This window comes from Cygnus olor, chromosome 18 (genome assembly GCF_009769625.2).
Source record: "Cygnus olor isolate bCygOlo1 chromosome 18, bCygOlo1.pri.v2, whole genome shotgun sequence".
In the NCBI taxonomy this organism is placed as follows: domain Eukaryota; kingdom Metazoa; phylum Chordata; class Aves; order Anseriformes; family Anatidae; genus Cygnus; species Cygnus olor.
In genome coordinates this window covers 84,049-108,617 of record NC_049186.1, presented here as the reverse complement: position 1 = coordinate 108,617, position 24,569 = coordinate 84,049, and the positions used below count along the sequence as shown (strand labels likewise).

Genomic DNA, 24,569 nt, shown 5'->3' with positions numbered 1-24,569 from the left:
AGCTTTTCTAGATTTAGAGGAAAGCCTGAAAACATAAATAACTGTATATGATACGTAGACTCAGGAAATGAAAACAGTCCATTTGCAGTACAATAATTTTCATGTCTGGTTTATGCTTTGAGTTGACAGCATGGAGAGACAGGTAGGTGTTACCTTCTGCATTTCCAGAATTGCTATTGGTACAAGAGGATTCTCTATACCTTTCCCAGAATTCATGGGCATCCCATGCAGCTGAGCAAGAAGGGGCAGAGATGTGCCACTAAGACCATAGAGCCAGTGGTAGCCAGTTTTCAACACTAGACATAGGCTATATCTAAACTCTGCAGTACAATCATTCAACCTGTCCAGCAGTCATGGAATCATAGAACCATAGAATCATAGAATGCAATCATAGATGGGATGCGCCTCTCTCAGAGAGGAGTGAGGATTTTTGCTCAGGAGTTGGCTGGGCGGATAGATAGGGCTTTAAACTAGAGTCGAAGGGGGAAGGGGGTAGAACCAGGCACGTCGGTGACGAGCTAAGGGATGGTGTGCTAGAATCAGAGGGACTGGGTCCTAGTGAGGCCCTTCGGTCGGATACACAAGGTGCTGCGTGTAGGGAGGCGCATTTGAAGTGCTTCTACACAAACGCATGCAGTATGAGGAATAAAATGGATGAGCTGGAAGTCTTGGCCCAGTCCCACAGCTACAACATCATCGGCATAAGCGAAAACTGGTGGGATGAGTCCTGTGGCTGGTGTGTTACAATAGATGGTTACAGGCTCTTCAGGAGGGACAGGCACGGTAGGCAAGGTGGTGGGGTGGCGATGTATATGAAGAATGGGCTGGACTGTGTGGAACTTCAAGTTGGCGATGGCAAAGTTGAGAGCCTCTCGGTAAGGATTAAGGGACGAACAAATAAAGGGGATGTCGTTGTGGGAGTCTATTACAGACCACTTGGCCAGGACGACAACGCTGATGAATTATTCTTTGCAGAACTAAGAGATGACTCGACATCAACTCCCATTGTCCTAATGGGGGATTTCAACTTGCCAGACATCAACTGGGGTCACCACACGGCTGACACGAGCAAGTCCAGGAGGTTCCTAAAGTACCTCGATGATAACTTCTTGGTGCAGGTGCTAAGTGAGCCAACCAGTAAAGGTGCCCTCCTAGATCTGTTGCTGGAGAACAGAGAGGGTCTTGTGGGAGACGTGGCAATTGGCGGCCGTCTCGGTCATAGTGACCATGAAGTGGTTGAGTTTAGAATTTATGGTGACAGAAGGAAAACTGTCACCAAAACTTCAGCCCTGGATGTGGGGAAAGCAGACTTCGGGCTGCTCAGAGAATTATTCAGCAAGATCCCCTGGGAAACTGCTTTTGAAGGCATTGGTGTCCATCAGTGCTGGTCCATCTTTAAGCACTGCCTCCTAAAAGCACAAGATCAGGCAACTCCAAAATGTCGGAAGTCAGGCAAGCGGGGCAGAAGGCCGACCTGGCTGACCAGGGATCTTCTACTGGAGCTAAGGCGAAAAAAGAAAATGTACGGCTGCTGGAAGGAGGGTCAGGCGACGAGGAAGGAATATAGGGATGCTGTTCGTGTTTGTAGGGAGAAAATTAGTGTGGCCAAAGCCCAACTAGAGTTGAAGCTCGCCATGTCTGTGGGAGACAATAAAAAAGGTTTTTTTAGATATGTGAACAGAAAAAGGAGAACCAAAGAAAACATAGGTCCGCTACTAGATGGGGAGGGTCTCCTCACAGACAATGGCATAGGCAAAGCAGAGACGTTTAATGCCTTCTTCGCCTCTGTCTTCAACGTTGATGATGGGCTTCGGGACCCAGGGTACCCTGAGCTGGAGGACCATGATGGTGGGAATGACAAACTCCCAACCGACCCTGAACGTGTGCGGGATTTGCTGCTCCACCTGGATCCATACAAGTCCATGGGTCTGGATGGGATTCATCCTAGGGTGCTTAAAGAGCTGGCAGACATCATCGTGGGGCCTCTCTCAATTATTTTTCAACGATCTTGGGAATCTGGTGAGGTCCCATTGGACTGGAAGCTGGCAAATGTTGTGCCAGTTTTCAAGAAGGGTAAGAAAGAAGACCCTAGCAATTGCAGGCCTGTCAGTCTCACGTCAGTGCCTGGTAAAATTATGGAGAGTATGATCCTTGAAGTTATTGAAGCGCACCTGGGGGACAATGCAGTCATTGGTCCCAGCCAACATGGGTTCATGAGGGGTAGGTCCTGCCTAACAAATTTGATTTCCTTTTATGATAAGATCACCCATCTAGTCGATCAAGGGAAACCAGCTGATGTGATCTTTTTGGACTTCAGCAAGGCTTTTGACACGGTTTCCCATAGGATCCTAATGGACAAAATGTCCAGCATACAGCTAAACAAAAACATCATACGATGGGTGAGCAATTGGCTGACGGGCAGGGCTCAAAGGGTTATGGTAAATGGGGCCACATCTGGCTGGCGGATGGTCACTAGTGAGGTTCCTCAAGGCTCCATTTTAGGGCCAGTCCTCTTCAAAATTTTTATAAATGATTTGGATGTAGGACTAGAAGGTGTTCTGAGCAAATTTGCCGACGACACCAAACATGGAGGAGTTGTGGACTCGGATGAGGGTGGAAAGGCCTTGCAGAGAGATCTGGACAGATTGGAGAGCTGGGCGATCACCAACCACATGAAGTTTAACAAAAGCAAATGCCGGGTCCTGCACCTGGGACAGGGCAACCCTGGCTATAAGTACAGACTGGGCGACGAGACGCTGGAGAGCAGCCCTGCAGAGAGAGATCTGGGAGTTGTGGTTGACAGCAAGTTGAATATGAGCCAGCAGTGTGCCCTGGCAGCCAGGAGGGCCAACCATATCCCGGGATGCATCAAGCACGGCATTGCTAGTCGGTCGAGGGAAGTGATTGTCCCGCTCTACTCTGTGCTGGTGCGGCCTTACCTCGAGTACTGTGTGCAGTTCTGGGCACCACAGTACAAAAAGGACATTAAACTGTTGGAGAGTGTCCAGAGGAGGGCTACAAAGATGGTGAAGGGCCTAGAGGGGAAGACATATGAGGAACGGCTGAGGTCACTTGGCCTGTTCAGCCTGGAGAAGAGGAGGCTGAGGGGGGACCTCATCGCAGTCCACAACTTCCTCACGAGAGGGAGTGGAGAGGCAGGTGACCTATTCTCCATTATCACCAGTGATAGGACCCGCGGGAACGGTGTGAAGCTGAGGCAGGGGAAGTTTAGGCTGGACATCAGGAAGAGGTTCTTCAGCGAGAGGGTGGTTGCACACTGGAACAGGCTCTTCAGTGAAGTAGTCACTGCACCAAGCCTGTCTGAATTTAAGAAGAGATTGGACTGTGCACTTAGTCACATGGTCTAAACTTTTGGGCAGACCTGTGTGGTGCCAGGAGTTGGACTTGATGATCCTTATGGGTCCTTTCAAACTCGGGATATTCTGTGATTCTATGATTCTATAGAACAGCTTAGGTAGAAGGAAACCAAAGATTATCCTGTTCCAACTCCCTGCCATGGGCAGGGATGCCACCCAAGGTTATCCAATTCCCCATCCAACCTGGCCTTAAACACCTCCAGGTATGGGGCATCCACAGCTTCCTGGGGATGCCTGATTCATTGCATTACCACCCTGAGTGAAGAATTTCCTCCAACATCTAGTCTCCCCTCTTTTAGCTTAAAACCATTCCCTCTTGTCCTGTCACTGTCTGCCTAAGCAAAAAGTTGCTCTCCATCTTTTTTATAAGCCCATTTAAAGTACTGAAAAACTGCAATGAGGTCTCCCCATAGCCTTCTCTTGTTCAACCACAGCTCTCTCAGCCTTTCTTCATAGAAGAGATGTTATATTCCTCTGAACGTCTTCGTGGTCCTCCTCTGAGGACCTCCTCTGTGGCTTTAACAGATCCACATCCTTCTTGTGCTGGGGGTCCCAGGCCTGGATGCAGTATTCCAAGTGAGGTATCACAAGGGCAGAGTAAAGAGGTACAATCACTTCTGTTAACCTGCTGGTCACTGATCTTTTGATGCAGCCTGGGGTGCAGTTGGCCATCTGGGCTGCAAGCGTGCACTGCTGGCTCACGTCAAGCTATTTTTCCACCAGAACCACCAAATCCTTTTCAGTAGGGCTACTCACAATGAGTTCTTCTCCTAGTCTGTACTCATGATGGGGAATGCCCCAGCCCAGGTACAGCACCTTCAACTTCATTAGGTTCACATGGGCCCACTTCTCAAATTTGTCCAGGGCCATTTGAATGGCATCCCTTCTTTCCATTGTGTTGACTGCACTACTCAGATTGGTGTCATATGCAAACTTTCTGAGGGTGCACTAGACCCCATTGTTTATGTCATTGATAAGGATATTAGATATTTATCAGTAGTGGTGTGTCCTGACTCACTACCCACTCACGTGCCCAAGGTTTTGTCTAGATGAATCAAGGGGTGAAAGGGCATGATGTGTAACTATATGCAATCTTTACATGAAACCTGGATGTGGTAGATAAGTGTGCTGGGACATGGAATGAGAAAGTGCTCTGGAGACAAACATTTCAGTATGGAAATGGACCCATCCTACTCTAGAGAGGCCTGGCAGCAAGGGCATTGACTGCTGTCACTATTGTGCCTGTGGCCAGGAATTGTTCTTCTGTGTATACAACCTCCCAAAGCCACACCTAACAGTAATTGTAAGGACCAGGGAGATACACCTCAAAACCCCCAGAGCAACTGCTCAGCTGTATATTGCTACAAGTGATAAATGCAAATTTTCTAATTGTTATGTGAGTAAGATCAACTACCTCTGCAGTAGGTTACAAACAGCAAACCCGAATAACGCTCTGGCATCAGAGCTCTTTTGAGACCACCATATATATCTCAATGCTAAAGAAATCATGAAGTCTACCTAGACCCTAAATGAGCAGATTCACAGAATCTTCTACAATACATCCTTGATATTTCTTAGGACCATGCAATACCTCCCATCCGCTCTACTGATAGCTGGTACCCAGCAGCTGGTGGTCTGTTTTCTGTTTTCAACTTCTACAAGTTGTTTTTACCTACTCACCTTCTAAAATCATCATTTATGCTTGATCAAGCTTTGTGGTCTCTCTTTAGAGCTAAAAATACCCAAGGCTAGGTCAATGAAGGAGACCCGCATTAAGGGGTCTTGTATCTCTTTTTTGCTCTTACACCAAGGTCCAGCTTCATATCTCCTCCTGCTTTCCTCAGCACCATCATTTATGGTTTTGCTGCTTTTGCATCTCTTGATACCTCTAACATCATCAGTTTCGTTGGAGTGCTCTACTAAACCCCAAAATCATAATCCAGAATATGGTAAACAGGTGTCTTCCTCTCTTGTAGTGCTTATATGGTTTCCAGGTGACCTTTCAATGCAAGCAAGGGCATATACTAAACTCTGCTTTCAGCATCTTCCATCTTGACTACACCCTTCCCTCTTCTGTAGCACATAATGGCATTTTAGGAGACTTTCAGTACAAGGGAAGGGGATTTGTGCCACAGCGAAAAAAATCTCTGTATTTGTCACATAATCATATCAATGGGTACTAAGAATGCAACAATATTTCTATTGTTCAAGTTGTCAGATACAGTGACTACAAAGGAATCTGTAAACAAGGCTCATAAAAAAGAGCTATTGTATGGATCAATTTTGTTTTAACAACATGCCTTCACTTCAGATGTAATTTTACAGTTGATCTAAAGACAAACTCTCTTTGGAAATGCCACTAATTAATCTAATTAATGAATGGTTAAGTGCTAATATTCAAGAGAGGAAGATACTTGGCCAGCAATCTTGTTTACTTCCTCAAGCTTAATTTTTCATGAGTGAAAATAGGAACTCTGCAAAGCTCCATTTTTCTTAGGCCTTAGATGGGGCTACAAAACAACTAAGGAGGTCCTCAAGGTCCTTTGTTGAATGTGCATCACACCCATAATCATAAGGAAAGTGAAAATCCTGTGATAGGAAGAGTAAACAAATGACGTAAGAGGCCATATATATACCCCTACCTGCAAATTTTAGGAGGACTAAGTACTGATGTTTTATGGGCTCATTATCTCCCCAACAGCTTCTTGTCTTAAAAATGAGAATGGGTTTTGTTAAAAGATACACACGACTTTTGTTAAAAGATACGTCTGTTCTGTGGTATCACTTTCCCTTAGTGAATGTTTTTGACCTTACAGTCAAAGTGATAATTTACTTACACTCCTGCTCCTTCTGTTTTTTTTTTTGCATCACATATTTTTATAATAATATTCATACACTGACACAGCAGGGACAGGTGGATTTGACCTGTTACTGTTCCTGTAGGTTGTGCATTGTTTTGCAGGGACCCTGTCCCTTGTTCCTTTTAGCACAAATGTTTTTTTACGATCTCATCATGCAACAACTGTTCCACACAAGGTTTCACAAAATTTCTCACTCATTTCATAAGAAAAAGTTTTAAATCCTTTGCATTATCAAATAGGCAGAAAAAGACACATCTCTAACATGTCAAGGTGGGAAATGTTTCTTAGGTGAAGGAAAAAATAGCTGTTTCACAGAGTGAACAAACAGATGGGCAGACAAAATTAAGACAATACAGCCTTTTCTCGACTCTTTCACATAACATTATCAAGGTTTCAATTATGTGTTCATGGAGGCAGACTGGCCAGTGCCCAGAATACTGTCCATAGCTAAAATGTGTAACTTATGACTTTCATTTGTAACTGGTAGAACTTCAGACAAGTGTGCTCACCTTCCCAGTGGTCTTGGGAAATGATGTAATGCTGTGAAATGCTCTAACTTAGCAACTGTTTTCATCTCTTTAAGAACTTCTTTAAAGTAAGATTCTTGATTGTATTCTATTTAATTCAATGTTCTGTGTAACAGGAGCATTTGGAATTGCAAGGTTAATTTTATTTATTTCGTAGGTGAGAAATGTAGAAGCTTCATCAGTCTGACTCCACCTGCTGATCGAGGTAAATATGTGAATTTTGTTTCTGTAAATATATTTTTTTTTCTGATTGTGTATTGGTGTACTTCCTATGCTTCTGTGTTCTTTGTGTCTTTTCTCCTATGATTCATTGGCCAAACTATAATTTATCTCTTCTCCTCATATTTCTTTCACAAGATATTAGTGCCAAACAACACTGTCCTATATCCTTAATCTCTTCTGCCACATGATTTCTCCTTATGCCCATATCTCTGCTTTCTGTCTTAACTACTAAGCTGGTACACTTTGCTGAGAGGAAAAAAGGTTGGGATGGTAAACACAGGCAGGTGTTTCACCAGACAGACATATACATAGCTTTATAAACGGTTGTTTCTAGGATAATTGATACTGCAGTCCTGAAGGATGCCAGTTTTAGTCCCTGGCACAGCAAGACAGCAGAGAGCCTCAGTAGCAGTTTCTCTCGGTCTTTTCTCTTTAGTTTTCTCTATTACAGCATTCAGTAGCAGTTACTGGTGTGAAGGGACAAGAAAAGTTGCCAAACCTTTCTGTACAGAACAGAACCAAGGGGATCACTGCATCCGCTTTAATAGCCCTGACGCCAACAACAGTAATGCTGTGCAATATATTTGGGAGACAGGAGATGACAAGTTCATTGACCGAAAGTTTCATGCTGGGATCTGGTATTCCTGTGAAGAGATTATAAATGGGGAAGGTGAGTAAAAATATGTACATTTACTTCAGAAATTAATCAGAGATTTTTCTACTTATTTGGTGTCAGTTTCCTCTTTGCTGCAATATCATGTATGTATTTTAAAGGAAAAAGTATCCTTAAAAAGTTGCTCTACTCTGGAAAGGGGGATCTTAGAGAGTACTTTCTGTTCAATTCCAAAAAAAAAAATCTAATATTTTCTGTAAAGAACTTTATAGTGACAGATTATAGTACAGATGAAAAACTTCATACACTTCTAGATAAAACAGCAAGTTAAATGACTTTAACAGGGAAGTGTTTTATTCTTGCTGATGTTGTTACTCCTCTAGGCAAAAATGAACATATTTGTCTTGAATGATGTCACAGGAGCAACATTAAAAGCATAATATGCTTCTTTAAAAAAATATATATATAAAAAAATGGATTTTCATTTGACCAATTAATTCTGTGAGACCTAAGTTTTTTCATGGATTTCCTCTTAAGCACAGGTATTTTCATTTTCTTACTGTGATCTCACCTTCAATAAAGGGAAGCAGAAGAAGGTTATTTTCACCTTGCTATAACACAATTTGGAGACTCACTAATCATGAATGGAGGCATTTGACTGAGTTTCACTCTTACTATGTAAATAACAGTGGAATGAATGCAAATTGCCATAAAAGAGAACCTCGAGTTAATTTTGGATCTTTGTATATGTGAATTGCTTAACTGGTTCAAGAAATAGCGTTTATATTGTAAATCCAAATCAGCACTAGATTTTTCCACTTATCATTCTGATCAGTTTAGCACTGGAGAAACTTCAGAGGAGTCGTCAGCTATCTGTGCAACAAAATTAAAATATTTTAACAGTTGACTTTCTAGAAGGACCAGTTCTGCCAGAAGATCTTGTACATCATGCAGTTTTAAGGGGGTAAATGTCATAGATCAGAGCAAAATACATCTACCAATGAAGACATCTTTTAGGTGGATATTGCTGCAGATACTGGGGTCATGGAATTGGTCTGTCTGCTATGGCAGTTCTTATTTTCATACATGGTGCAGTTAACAGCTGAAAAAAATAAAAACAGCAAACCACCCTGTATTTTCAGAGCAGAGCAAAATTAATTCCAAGAGCTTTGTTCAAAACATCTGCACAGGGGTCAAGAGGTCACATGGGTTTGAAAATCAAAGCTTACAGGAAAAAAAAAAAGCAGTCAAGCTTATACGAAATTTGTGTGAGCATCAGTCTTGTTGCTGTACGGCAAACAGTTCTTCCTTCACAGGCAGGATGGTATACAATTTTGTAAATTGTTAATTTTCCAGTTCTGACTTTCACAGGTACAACCTTCTGGATAAAAAAAAAAAAATCAAAAAAATCTCTAACTTTACCACAAATGTGTGACTCTTTTTCTGCCTTGAAACAGTCTGGAAGGATTCTCTATCTGAGCTCCAGGAGTATGTCCACGTACCAGGGACTCTGTGTGTACAAACACACATCAGAAATAGTTTATCGTGGGCATCTTAATCTGTACTTCTATGATAGATTTTTGATTTTCTGCATTCTATTAATCTTTTTCTTTAGATCAATGCAGAACATATAATAATAATTAATTTTAAATAATTTTTATTTATTATTTTTTAATTTTAATTTTTATTTTTTTTTAGGTGAGAAATGTAGAAGTTTTATCAGTCTAGCTCCAGCTGCTGATCGAGGTAAATACGCAATTTTAAAATGTAAATAAAATGTTCCTGATCACATTAACCAATATAAATACTCTGTATGCTGATCTGAAAGAAAAAAAAAAAGTGTTTTAATCCCACACAGTTTTTGTCCTTTATTTAGTTTTTAAACTTCAAAATGAAGTCCACATGACTTGAAATATGAGTAAATGTCTTTCAAATCTACTCAATTTGAACAGGAAATTAAAAAAATATATATTTTAATTATGAGAACTGGAAATCAAGATTTCTAAGTTTTTGCCACCTCTCTTCTCAGATCTCCAAATTCAGAATTAGGAATTTGGGGTTGGCACTATGCTGCCTGGAGAGGGCAGAAGGACAGGTAGCATGTGAACGAGGCCAGGCAATGTGCTGAGGGGACTTGGGAGAGAAGTATTGTGGACCGAGCCAATCTTGATGACAGTCTGAATCCTCTCCCTGCACCCTACACAGAGCTATAAGGAAGCATTTCCATTCATTAAGGTTTTGTAACCCAAAGATACCTCCTAAAAGCATAGAGTTAGCCTTGTTCTTTCAAAGAACAGTTCCTATTCCTACAACGCATGCTTGCAGATACTATTGAGAGAGCAACCCTCACATGTAATCCTTATAATTTAAATGGTTAAATCAACCATTTTGGAAGTGATGGGTCCTGAAAAAAAGTCCTCCTTCTTCCCCAGGGGGTTGAAATTGCATATCCAGGATACTGGGACTGGACTACTTTCTGGATCATGTTTTCAACCCCTGGGGAAAAAGGAAGATGATATCTGAAAGCTAGCTCTCCCTCCCTCTATTGCATCTATGTCACTGTACACAAATAATTACAGCTGTTTATAGTATGAGAGGAAAGTATAAATGAAGCATGGTTCTTAGCCACAGAGACATGATCTTCTGAAAGGAAAAGGAGGGGTGGGTTGTGGGCCCTGGCCTGAGAGCAACTCACACATGAAACCACTGGTGGGCACAGAGATGAAATTATCTCTGTGACCAGGAGAGTGGCCACAGGCATCCAAAAGTTAGATCAAGGGACCTAATACAGCACCTTGGTGCCTGATAACCACACTGTGAAGCTATCCCTGGGCAGTGAAATACTGTGTGGAAATAAAGTCTCTTGTCCTGCACAAAAGAAAACAGAGTTTGTGATCAGCAAAGGTGTACGGCTGCAGTGTGCACAAGACTTGGGATGCATCAGTCTCACTCTTTCTGAGTTTATCATCCTTAGACAAGTCAATGTACACAGGTGTTATCACAGTTATCCAGTGCATGTGTAACAATGGCTCACTATTCAAAAATATTTAGATGCAAGTTCCCATAGCTGGGGAAGCCCACACTGCTGGACAATGTAACATCTGGAGTTCCTGAACAAATTTTTTTTTTTTTTTTTTTACTGAGACAAAGATTTGTTTCAGAAATAAACCTTGCCCACGCATAGCCTGACACAATAATATAATGACTAAATCCATAGTATTTACTTATAAATTACATCTTAGCAATGTTTCTATTTTTAATTTATAATTGTTAGCATATATATATATACCTAGTATATATATGCATATGAGATCACTATTTGAATCTACAACTAGATGTCTGAGGACGTACTAATTTGTTCTTAAGATGATCTGTGAGGTTCAGCAATCAGTTGTTGGCCAGCTCTTGCTACTGTATGGACACAAGAAGACTGTGCCTGCTCCAGCCAATGGGACATTAGCATGTTAATAATAAAACAGCAGGCTAATAATCTTTCAAAGGAAGATTAACTTCTTGAGTAAGATGTAATCAACAGATATGCAGGGAGAACTGAATTAAGCAATACCCAGAAAGATGAATCTCAGTGAAATCTGGAGAGTGTTTGGGCACATTAAGGCTTCTCTGTCCAAAAACAAGAGCTTACCTGGTGAGAAACTAAACACAAAAGGAAGATTTTAGTTAATGACTAGACCCTCAGGCCATGTGGCTGTGTGTGTGGCCTTTGAAGTCTGTTAGCCGAATAACATGGTCTTCTGTTTTGGTATATTCTGGACACAGCAGCTGTGGTGTCAACAACTAGATAACTGGAAATTAATTCTTGCCTTTATGAACATTTATTAAAAATTCTCCCCTTTTTAAAAATGAATTTTGGTTCATGCTAATTTTAGGGTAACTACTGTGTATAAAAAATGTACTGCCAGATCTTGCACCATAAACTTAAGTGTACGGCAGGAGCATGCAAGTGCTCTTCTTCTAAATGGCCAAATCTGCAGAAGGAATAATAATTTATTGTGTTGACCATGTGTGTCTTCCTATAGATGTTACAACAGCAACCTCACAGCCTCTGACCGTTTGTTTAAGTTTGTGTAAACAATATAAATGAAGAAGAAATAAATGTTGAAAATACTGAATGACTGCTTATAATATCAGTGCTATTAATTTGGTTTTACAGGGGTTTTATGGCTGTCTATTGTAGCAGAGCTACTGTATAACATTTTGCTTCTGACTGGAGTTGTTCTTATGTCAGTAGAAATGTGCTGCTACCGTAGTGTCATTGATGGGCTAAAGATCAACGCCTTTTCTGCAGTAGTCACCGTACTTGCAGGTACAGTATAGGATCTCAATTTATTACATCAAGAAAATTCAACATTGATAGATTTCTAACTGAAGACTAATAAGAGTGTCCAGGATTAAAAACTATGACAATACCTATTGAGACACTGTTTCATTTCTCCATGTTACTTCTTAATCCAGTGCTATTTAATCACTGGGACCTAGGCAAATTCAGTTTGGAAGAAACTTCAGAAGGTGCCCTAGTCCAACCTCCAGCTCAAAGCAGGGTCAGCTCTGAGATCGGACGAGCTTGCTCAGCAGGACTGTATCCAGCTGGATCTTAAAAACCCGCAGACACTTTGGGGAACCTATTCCACTGTTTGTCTGTCCTCGTGGTGAAGAAGTTAATATTTCAGTACCTGAGCAATTTGGCCTGAACTCAGCATTGACCATGCATTGAGCTCTTGAGCTCTGGAGGTTGAAGACTTGCAAAGGTGTCTTCCAGCCTGAACTACTCTGTAATTTTGTCTATGTTAAACAATTGTTACCGAGGAAAGTTGTAGTTAAAAAAAAAAAGTTTCTGTGACCTTTCTAGGAAATGTAATCCAATCTTTACTGTTCAAAATGTTAATTCATGCCAAATATAAAGTCTCTACTGCTACAGTTTTGCATAATTTCTTTTAGGCTCCCACCTGCAACAGAGAGCAGGTCATTTCTTCCTCTTTTTTAGTTAACATTTGCACATCTTCATGTTTCTATCTCAGCTCCCTGTAGGACAGACAGTGGTACCCAAACTCTATGATCTCTGAGAACGTGCTGGAACATCTCCTTTCTTCTAAATGATTTTCTTGAAAGGTGTCTAGGTGGTAAAAAAATATGTTTTTTATCACCAATTCTACTAATTACTCAAATTAGCCTCCATTATCTTTCTTGACTAGTGATTTATCAGTAGGTTCCCTGAAAAACAGTTTTAAAATATTTTTTCTCGTATTGATCAGAGTTTTTCTGTATTTTGAACCTCAGCTATAGACTTAATAAAACAGTATGATTTTTAACTTGACTAAATAAGCCTACTTTTTCAGAGAAACACTTCTACCTGTATCTCTTGATCCACTGTCAAGTTTATTTTGAAAGAAAGGATAGTAAGCTTTGTTAAGTGATGTAAAGAGCGCGATGACCTCCTCCAGCCACTCTGGCAGTGGAAACCCACCGTCTTGGCCAGCAGAGCCTAGCCCAGTACCTGTAGACCCAAAGTGTTTGCTCAGACCAAGGGACACAGCTGCCTTTCCCCTTTGCAGGTTCAGCCAATAGCGATGCTGACCATGTGTCCCAGAGACACACAGGACACACACAGACACACAGAGGACACTGACACAGCCACAGACAAGGCACTGCCTTGAACAACGCAGTCCTCCACAGAGGACTCACATAAAACATAAACACAGACAGCTGAGTCCCTTTTCTCATCTTGGGCTGGCACAGGACCAGTGCAGTCGCACACACAGCACTCTCTAGGTTTGCAAGCACACACACACTCACAGGTCTCCAAGTACAGCCCCTCTATCTGTCCAGCATGCCAGTCTAGATCCCTGACCCCCTTATCCATTTCATGGCTCCCCTCTTCACTGGCTGGTCCAGCTTGATGCTTGCAGCAAACCTGCAGTTCTCGCACACATTCCAGCTTTGCAATGTCCCTGGATGAACCAGCATTGACTCTCCACTCTCCTTACACCTCAGCCCAAACCTGAGGTCCTGCTGAACTTGCTGACTGGCTTAGCTTGAAGTCTGCTGGTGAATGCACATGGACAACCTCCCTACATCAGGTTGTCTGTGCATTCAGCCCCCCAGCAGCCAACACCAGGCATACAGGCTGTGATGCACAGCTCCATTTCGGCTGCCAGTGCAGAACCTGGCAAAACCTGGCACCCACCGCACCCACGTCAGCCCCCTTCCTTTCCCTCTCCCTGCTATCCCCAGTGGTTGGTTTGGGAACACACACTGCTCCTGCCCCAGTGGCTGAGAGTAGAAGACCCTATTCACTCCAGCAGGTGCACTGGGACCCTACTGGTCCCAGTAGCTGACACTGTAGGCCAGGACACCCACAACCCCAGCCTGACTCCAGTAGCTGCCACTAAATTCAACTCAGACTGGACTCCAAGTAGCTGGTATTTAATCCTTTCAAGTCATATATGCACAAATATACATGCCTACAGTCACGTTTGTCTCTGCTGATAGTTGATTTTGGGAACATATATCATTCTTGCTTCAGTGGCTGGTAGTGAAGTGTCCTGGTTTCAGTTAGGACAGAGTTAATTTTCCTCCTAGTAGCTGGCAGGGTGCTATGTTTTGGATTAGAATGAGAAGAGCGCTGATAACATGCTGATGTTTTAATTGTTGTAGAGCAGTGCTTACACCAAGCCAAGGACTTTTCAGCCTCTCTCTGTCCTGCTAGCGAGCAGGCTAGGGATGCAGCAGGAGCTGGGAGGGGACAGACCCAGGACAGCTGACCCAAACTGGCCAAAGGGGTATTCCATACCATCTGACGTCATGCTGAACAATATATAGGGGTGGCTAGCCGGGGTGGAGGGGGGGGCCGGCTGCTCGGGGATAGGCTGGGCATCGGTCAACGGGTGGTGAGCAATTGCATTGTGCATCACTTATTTCGTACACATTATTACTATTAATACTATTATTATTATTATTATTGTTGTTATTCTTTTCCCTGTCTTAATAAACTGTCTTTATCTCAACTCACAGACTTCACTTTCCCGTTTCTCTCCCCCATCCCGGAGAGGGAAGGGGGAGGGTGAGCGAACGGCTGTGTGGTGTTTGACTGCCAGCCGGGCTAAACCACAACATGAAGGACCCCCACAGGCTCCAGTAGCTGGCACCACAGGCCAGGGGCACCCATACCCTTGCTCTGATTCCAGTAGCTGGCACCCGGATCATTCACACTGGTCCCCCCAGTAGCCGGCACTTGGGGCTCAAAGTCTGTAGGACCCTCCCTAGAACCAGAGAGCTATGGCCCCTCCAGCTACTGACATTAGGACTGTCACTCATTTCCGTAGCTGGCACCATGGACAGGGATGCCTGATCTCCTGGCCTGACTCCAATAGCTGGCACCAAATTTCACTCACACATACAGACCTCCCCTGTAGCTGGCAGTTAGTCTTTGCAGACCACATACAGACAGCATAGAGAGTGTAAATACACAGAGAGATACATAAGAAAAAGATTTAATATGAAAAGAAGGTAGGACAGGCTGTGGTGATCAGATGCAGGGCTCTGCCAGACAAGCGCACTTGACTGACCCAATTTCACACACAGCCCAACTACAGTCTGCACCACCCCCCACCCTTTTGCTACTCACTGGTTCTCCTTCCCATGCACATACCCTCATGTGTTTGCAGAGCTTTACCAATCCCACACCCCTCCCAGTCCAGAGCCCCTTGGTCTAAAGGATCATCAGTTGCAAAGTCCCAGTTGACCTTCTTGAAGTGGCACCTGTAGTTTCTTGGTAGCTAATCAGTTAGAGTGACTGAGAGGTTTGTTTCTTGTCATTGTCTCCATATTTGCTTTGTCAGGTCTGTGTCTTGGTATACTTTGTTTTCTGGTTTCCACCTTTTCTATTAGTTTCCCAGTTGACAATCTCCTCCATCAGATATTCATGCTGGAATAAATGTTTTCATATTCTCACATACCCTTATCAATGAATCTGACTGACCAGGTTTGGTTTCTATCACTGCCTCCCATATAATTTGTCAGTCAGGTTTGTGTTCCTATATGTTCTTGTGTATAGCTTCCTTCCTTTCTTATTAGCCTTTGTTGCACTGAGAAAAGGTCAGGAGGAGGCTTACACAGCAAGATTTTACTGGATACTGTTTATTTCAGATGTTCCTTGATTTTAAACATTTCTTGAGATAATACAAAGTTGAAGAACACGTCTTAGTTGTTTAACTTATATATAAATCTCTTGTAAATATAAACCGAATCTAGTTGCCTTATCAAGGAAAGTGTTTAAAGTTTCCTTCACTCTAATCTGAAATGAAGATGCAGTTTCTTATAATGACACGTTCTTTATTATAGCACAAAAATGTAAATTAAAATTCAGCTACTGGAAATTGTAGCTACATAATTCTAACTATTTTGAAAACACACATTTTAAGAAAACAGTTACAGTATTTAACCGTTGTGTGCCAGTGTTTGATTTCCCTCAGTCTTTAGCTCAGACTGTATAAAATGTATAATGTATGTTCTAACTGATGTAGAATACGTTGACTTAAAAAAAGAGTCATAGTGTGAAATTTTATTCTTATACAAGAGCTAAAAGGAGGGAACTCCAGTGAAAGATCTCATGTTCACACTCCAGTTTATACATCTCTAGGCAGCCAGACTGGAGGATTTAGGAGAGATATTTGTTGTAACTCAGAAATGACTATGATATGTCATCTTTCTGGTGAGAAATGAACAACTCTTATGGTTGGACCAGATGATTTTGGAGGTCTTTTCCAACCTTAATGATTCTATAACTGGCCTCAGTCTTCTAATCCCCACATCTACAGTTGAACATCTGTCTTCATATAGTTTATTAAGGAATGTGGTATCAGGGTGTCAGCTAACTACTGAAGTTGTATTTCACACTATGAAGCCCTCTGGATTTATACTGCATAGAAGGGCTGTCTTGATTGCCTATTGATGGTGTTTCAAGGAGTACCAGTGTTTCAGGGAAGGGCATTTCCTAGTGACTACTGAAGACAGATCATGGTTAGTCCTCACTTTTTATGAACTAGACTGAGAGCCTCTGTGCACTAGTAATCGCTTTGTTTTGTAAGAATTCATGAAAAAGATCTACTTTGGGAACACCTAACAAATTGGGTCTTGTGAGTTTGGTGGGGGACTGTCTGCTCTGAGAAGCTCATGTATGTTAGACAGTGGGATGTTTGATAATTTCAAGATCATTATGGATTTGTAAATGTAGCTAGGAACAAAAAAAAAAAAAAAAAGAAGTTCATAGGGAAGTTCACTGCTGGAAAATAAAATGTTAAAGGACACCAGACACCCTTAGGCTTATGAAGAACCTTGAAGGAATTTTGAAAATTAAATTATTAAATATGCTACTTTCACAATTGAGCCTTTCAATATTTTTTAATAGTCATTTAGTGCTTTTCAATTTTTCATTCACCTCAATAATGCTGATAAATCTTGTTGCATTTAATGTACTTCAAAAGCGCAGGTACAAGCATTACAAAGGTACAAGAATTACAAAGGTAATGCTTGTGCCTTTGAAAATCTTTCCACTGAAAGACAGGAAACTGAGGGAAAAGTGACATATGAAATGCAACTGAGTGAGACTTTGTTGTTATAGAATCATAGAATATCCCGAGTTGGAAGGGACCCATAAGGATCATCAAGTCCAACTCCTGGCACCACACAGGTCTGCCCAAAAGTTTAGACCATGTGACTAAGTGCACAGTCCAATCTCTTCTTAAATTCAAACAGGCTTGGTGCAGTGACTACTTCACTGAAGAGCCTGTTCCAGTGTGCAACCACCCTCTCGCTGAAGAACCTCTTCCTGATGTCCAGCCTAAACTTCCCCTGCCTCAGCTTCACACCGTTCCCGCGGGTCCTATCACTGGTGATAATGGAGAATAGGTCACCTGCCTCTCCACTCCCTCTCGTGAGGAAGTTGTGGACTGCGATGAGGTCCCCCCTCAGCCTCCTCTTCTCCAGGCTGAACAGGCCAAGTGACCTCAGCCGTTCCTCATATGTCTTCCCCTCTAGGCCCTTCACCATCTTTGTAGCCCTCCTCTGGACACTCTCCAACAGTTTAATGTCCTTTTTGTACTGTGGTGCCCAGAACTGCACACAGTACTCGAGGTAAGGCCGCACCAGCACAGAGTAGAGCGGGACAATCACTTCCCTCGACCGACTAGCAATGCCGTGCTTGATGCATCCCGGGATATGGTTGGCCCTCCTGGCTGCCAGGGCACACTGCTGGCTCATATTCAACTTGCTGTCAACCACAACTCCCAGATCTCTCTCTGCAGGGCTGCTCTCCAGCGTCTCGTCGCCCAGTCTGTACTTATAGCCAGGGTTGCCCTGTCCCAGGTGCAGGACCCGGCATTTGCTTTTGTTAAACTTCATGTGGTTGGTGATCGCCCAGCTCTCCAATCTGTCCAGATCTCTCTGCAAGGCCTTTCCACCCTCATCCGAGTCCACAACTCCTCCATGTTTGGTGTCGTCGGCAAATTTGCTCAGAACACCTTCTAGTCCTACATCCAAATCATTTATAAAAATTTTGAAGAGGACTGGCCCTAAAATGGAGCCTTGAGGAACCTCACTAGTGACCATCCGCCAGCCAGATGTGGCCCCATTTACCATAACCCTTTGAGCCCTGCCCGTCAGCCAATTGCTCACCCATCGTATGATGTTTTTGTTTAGCTGTATGCTGGACATTTTGTCCATTAGGATCCTATGGGAAACCGTGTCAAAAGCCTTGCTGAAGTCCAAAAAGATCACATCAGCTGGTTTCCCTTGATCGACTAGATGGGTGATCTTATCATAAAAGGAAATCAAATTTGTTAGGCAGGACCTACCCCTCATGAACCCATGTTGGCTGGGACCAATGACTGCATTGTCCCCCAGGTGCGCTTCAATAACTTCAAGGATCATACTCTCCATAATTTTACCAGGCACTGACGTGAGACTGACAGGCCTGCAATTGCTAGGGTCTTCTTTCTTACCCTTCTTGAAAACTGGCACAACATTTGCCAGCTTCCAGTCCAATGGGACCTCACCAGATTCCCAAGATCGTTGAAAAATAATTGAGAGAGGCCCCACGATGATGTCTGCCAGCTCTTTAAGCACCCTAGGATGAATCCCATCCAGACCCATGGACTTGTATGGATCCAGGTGGAGCAGCAAATCCCGCACACGTTCAGGGTCGGTTGGGAGTTTGTCATTCCCACCATCATGGTCCTCCAGCTCAGGGTACCCTGGGTCCCGAAGCCCATCATCAACGTTGAAGACAGAGGCGAAGAAGGCATTAAACGTCTCTGCTTTGCCTATGCCATTGTCTGTGAGGAGACCCTCCCCATCTAGTAGCGGACCTATGTTTTCTTTGGTTCTCCTTTTTCTGTTCACATATCTAAAAAAACCTTTTTTATTGTCTCCCACAGACATGGCGAGCTTCAACTCTAGTTGGGCTTTGGCCACACTAATTTTCTCCCTACAAACACGAACAGCATCCCTATATTCCTTCCTCGTCGCCTGACCCTCCTTCCAGCAGCCGTACATTTTCTTTTTTCGCCTTAGCTCCAGTAGAAGATCCCTGGTCAGCCAGGTCGGCCTTCTGCCCCGCTTGCCTGACTTCCGACATTTTGGAGTTGCCTGATCTTGTGCTTTTAGGAGGCAGTGCTTAAAGATGGACCAGCACTGATGGACACCAATGCCTTCAAAAGCAGTTTCCCAGGGGATCTTGCTGAATAATTCTCTGAGCAGCCCGAAGTCTGCTTTCCCCACATCCAGGGCTGAAGTTTTGGTGACAGTTTTCCTTCTGTCACCATAAATTCTAAACTCAACCACTTCATGGTCACTATGACCGAGACGGCCGCCAATTGCCACGTCTCCCACAAGACCCTCTCTGTTCTCCAGCAACAGATCTAGGAGGGCACCTTTACTGGTTGGCTCACTTAGCACCTGCACCAAGAAGTTATCATCGAGGTACTTTAGGAACCTCCTGGACTTGCTCGTGTCAGCCGTGTGGTGACCCCAGTTGACGTCTGGCAAGTTGAAATCCCCCATTAGGACAATGGGAGTTGATGTCGAGTCATCTCTTAGTTCTGCAAAGAATAATTCATCAGCGTTGTCGTCCTGGCCAAGTGGTCTGTAATAGACTCCCACAACGACATCCCCTTTATTTGTTCGTCCCTTAATCCTTACCGAGAGGCTCTCAACTTTGCCATCGCCAACTTGAAGTTCCACACAGTCCAGCCCATTCTTCATATACATCGCCACCCCACCACCTTGCCTACCGTGCCTGTCCCTCCTGAAGAGCCTGTAACCATCTATTGTAACACACCAGCCACAGGACTCATCCCACCAGGGATGGCTGTTATGGCTGATTCCTGCTTAGGGCTGAATTACTAAGTACTAGGTTTTCAGATGGTGATAACAAATAACCTTCTTGTTTTTCAAAATCTAAGGACTGCATGTCCCACTGCTCCCATAGATTCTCAAAGCATACAAAATAGGTGTAAAAGGATTGTACTAGTGGTTGTACTGGTAACTTGATGACACATAAATACAGCTAGATGACAATGTCTAGTATTTTTCAGTGTCTTACAGATTCTTTGTAAAATATTCTTTAGGAGTTCAAGGGACAACTGCAATAAATTGACAAAGAAGAATGTCATCAGTTTCTAATATTCTTTCATTATATTTTTTAGGTCTTCTGGGCATGGTTGCTCACATGATGTACACAACTGTATTTCAAATGACTGTAAATCTTGGTCCTGAAGACTGGAGACCTCACACATGGGATTATGGCTGGTCCTTTTGGTACTTATTGGTTTACATTTGGTTCTTCCATTACATTTCAGTCACTTCATCCTATATTCAAGGAATTTATATCTACTATAATGAATGGATCTAACTTATTTCAGTCCTGGGAACGCAGTTAAATATTTAGCTGTTTTTGTCCAAATTCAGTAGTCTTAGATTATTACATAAAATGTATAAGCATGTGAATTTTGCATTTATCGTCCTTTAGACTGTACATAGGCCTCTGACTGTTCTGCATGAAGCAGAGGTTCTTTTCCACACACATCAGATTACCCATTTTTATAAGACCCAGGTTTGGTACCTTTGTTTCCCAGGAAGACTGCCTTGTATAAGTTGCTTAAAACTCTGCTGGCCTTATCCATTTAGGATTAATGTTTCTTTAGCATGTGTATGCCTCAGGTTGTTGTATTTGGAACATTTCAGTCAAAATTATTCAAAGTTTTAAGAACAGACTTGGGTAAAAATACATTTTTTTTGACCCTGTAAATAATTGCATCATTTTCTGAGGAGGTCTAGTGAATTTATTAAAAAAGAGGACTATGAAGTGGACTTTTGCTATAGGGATGTCTTTGTTGTGCCTTTGAAAATCCATTCAAATTTGATCAATAATGAGCATTTGAATGTTCAGATGGCACTAGCTGGAAACAGCTATCATTTTCCCAGCCATAACTGAGAAAAATAGGAACAACTGTATTAGGTTAACTCAAATGTCCATCAGGCCCAATCATTTGGGTCACTATAGCAGAGCTCAGGCTGATTGTCTACATATCAGTTCTGACAGTTGAGCTGCTACTATCACCAACATTATCACATCTACCACTTCTGCCACTACAGTCAGCTTTCCCCTCCTGAGCACCTGTACTTTCACCATATGGCACATACTGAGCAGCTGAGGATTTCACAGCTGCCTTCTAGTTATTCTGTGCAGCCTGGACCACTGAATGCCCAAAGAAATGCTTGTACCATCACAAGACTTTCCAAGCCATCAGTACCTGCATACAGAAAGACATTGCGGAAGATGGTGTCTCTGTTGTCTTTTTTTTCTAATCATTGTCATGCTCCTCTTTTCTATCAAGATTCACATTCTTTCCTTTACTCAGCCTAAATGGTAGCTATGTCACCCTGTTTGATAATCTAAGAAGAAAATAAAACCATACATAGAGGTGCCTCACTTCCTCCCTCCAGTTGTCTTGCTTGGTTTCTTTCCTCTTATCTCCTTCCATGTGTAATATTGTCTCTCTTCTGATAACCTACATTTAGACCTCCCTTATTATTGCATAACCCTTTATATCCAGCCTTCCATAAGTACTCTCCCAATGACTGCATGGGAAAGTCAAAAGTTAAAACAAACAAACAAACAAACAAACAAACAAAAAACCCAAAGTAAACATGAAAGTAAAAGGGGAAGGTTTCTAACACTATTTATGCAAGGAAAGAGGACAGATGTCAAAACATGGGCATTCATGATTATAACTAACACTCCATTTCTAATCACCCTGGCATCCACTTGTGGCCAACAATGTCACCAAGACCATGACAGGGACATGGACAGGCAATGTCACAGGAAAAGACTTTACTCCTTTACCACTGGGAACTTCTTAACATCACCTTCCTAACAGCCAAAGAAAACAGGGAATCAGGCCAATGGCAGCAGTTTTTCATCTCAACCACCAGACTCAGGGGAGCAGCTATGCCTACAAGAACTCTTTATCCTCTGTCATGGATCTTCCACCTGCTACAGATTCCCCCTCTCCACATCCAGCTGATGTGGCCACGATTTTTCTTCCACCTGGCTCAGAAGGCATGAAGACCTTTTTCCTTCAAAGCACAGGAACTGGTAGTGACGGGTAGGCTCAGTCTCTGGTGGCCCTGAATGTCTTTTCAATAAATCTCTTCATATTTCTCTTTCTATGCTTTGGTAGCTTTCCTGGAGGTTGGAAGATATTTCTGTTATTGGTGAGTCTTTCGGTCTCCTTGTGTTTCTCACATCAAGGCATCCTTACATCATTTTCTCTCTAAAGAGTTGCCCTGTTCTAAATTCCTATAACATACCTCAAATGGGATACTCTGCAGTGATAGGAAAAATAATAATCCAGATGAGCTTCTATTTGTATTTATTTTTTCCAGAGGAATGACTAGTTACTTCTTTAATAGTTACTCTTTTTCCAGTTGACCTGATTGATCTCCCCTTCACCATTGGTCTCTGAGCAGAGTTCAAACTGAATTAACTTCTTGAAGCTAAATTTCCGCTGCAGTCAAACTCCTCTTTATCCTCTGCCTCTCTCAGTGACATGACTTCGCTCATGTCCTTCCTTGGTTCTCCTTAGTAGATATTTCTTTTCTGTTTATGGAAAAGCAAAAGTTCTGGTGAAAACCTTGAAGAATCCCACTGATAACTTCTTTGCATTGTCAAAAGAAAAAATTTACTCCTGTCCTTTTTTTTTGTATATTTTAACACAGCATTGGTCTATAGGAGCACCTGTTCATAAGAGCTTAATTTCATTCAGTCTTTGGTAAGAGGCCTTTTTAAAAGTTTTCTTGAAATCAGTTTGTTCCCTTTATTTCACTGGGTCCTTCAAAGGGCTCTAACAGATTGATTAGGAAGAGCATCTTTAACAAAAGCTGTGCATGAAACATGAAGTATCAGTTATATAAATTTGACTACTAAAGCTACAGTGCTTTAATTATTCAGTCAAAATGCCTGCTACATGAGTCAGGCCTACTGCAGATCGCCACCTTCATCTAATCTCAGGGGCTAAAACTTGGTGTCATTGCTGACATCTTCAATTCCTCTCTAACATGGTTGTCTTAAGCCATAGGTTACATATAACCATAGGTAGATCTGCTGTCCCATCTGCGCCTGGTTTGAATGATGAAGCATTCTGTCCGCTTCTGCTGGCTTTTCCCTATTCTTGCTATTTCTTTGTTACAAGAACACTTCCACTTATCCTCAGATTTGAGACAGTAATTCAGGGTATAGTTTGGCTGACTTCAGGAGAAAATGTAGCTTAAGCTGCTCCCCCTTCTTCCTGTTCCTAGAGGTCCTACATATCTACGTGCCATAATCCACTGCTCTCAAACTCTCTCAACACATCTGGATGTCTGATTACCCTGGAAACCAATCTTGGCTAAAAATAACACTCAAAAAGAAAAAAGAAATAAAGAAGGAAAGAGTTATTTAAAAAAACATAAATGAGTTCATTGAACTACAGCAAGGATATGGGAACAAACAGCTATGAGGCAAAGGATAAATTAACAAGAGTTTCTTAAACTGATTTCTCCACTGATGGACACATTTCATTTGATTATCCTGACCTTGCCATGTTAAGAAGGACTCTGGTAAGTTTCTGCACTGTAAACTCTAATTCATTCTGCTGTGACCATACTTTTGCATGCTAATTTTACACCTCTAGCATGTGTTGCCCACTCAGTGGCGCAGACGTTTACTGCATCTTTAGTAAATTGTACCATCTTTTTAATATTTCTGGATAACTGGATCACATTATTTCTCAGTGCCACCTGTGAGATTTTTAGACTTAGTAACTGCACCTTTCAATTTTTTTTTAAGTATTCTCATTTTTACTCAATTCCTCTTACTGATATTGAACTCTAAACAGAGTAAACAGAGGAATTAGAGTTAGGGTTTCATTAAACAAGAATATTAAATGTGAATGTTACAAGTGTTATAGAGAGGTCCACTCTGTAAGTCGGTTATGTGGATGGTCATTAACCAAATGTCTTTCTTCCTCCCTGACCATGCTCCTCTTTCCATAATATAAACCAATGCATTCACTTGTGTGCATTATTTTCAAAAATAAACTTGAAGATCTTAGATATGAAAATGTTCTGCTAATTTCTAATAAATCTTTTTGTTTATAGCCTCGCATGGGCTTCCTTCGCTTGCTGTATGGCTGCAGCTGTCACCACTATTAACAAATATACAAAAACTATTTTGGAATTCAAGCACAAAAGAAAAACACTGGAAAGGAGCTTAAAGATTAAATACAAGTTTCCAGATCATGCAGCTCCAGAGAAAGCTTGCAATGTGTATGTGAACTCTTTTCACAACACTACAGAGGACCCTGCACACCCAGTAAAAGACTTGCATCACCTGGCCACTATTTCAGTTCTGTAA

General features: G+C 42.2%; 1 protein-coding gene across 1 annotated transcript; it reads left to right on the top strand.

The window, feature by feature from the left end:
• Positions 1-130: 130 nt before the first annotated feature.
• GSG1L2 (GSG1 like 2) lies at positions 131-24,569 on the top strand. The gene is given in 6 exon segments (XM_040530931.1): positions 131-142; positions 7,339-7,657; positions 9,299-9,346; positions 11,772-11,924; positions 20,320-20,431; positions 24,314-24,569. Coding segments are annotated over 6 exon segments (900 nt in total).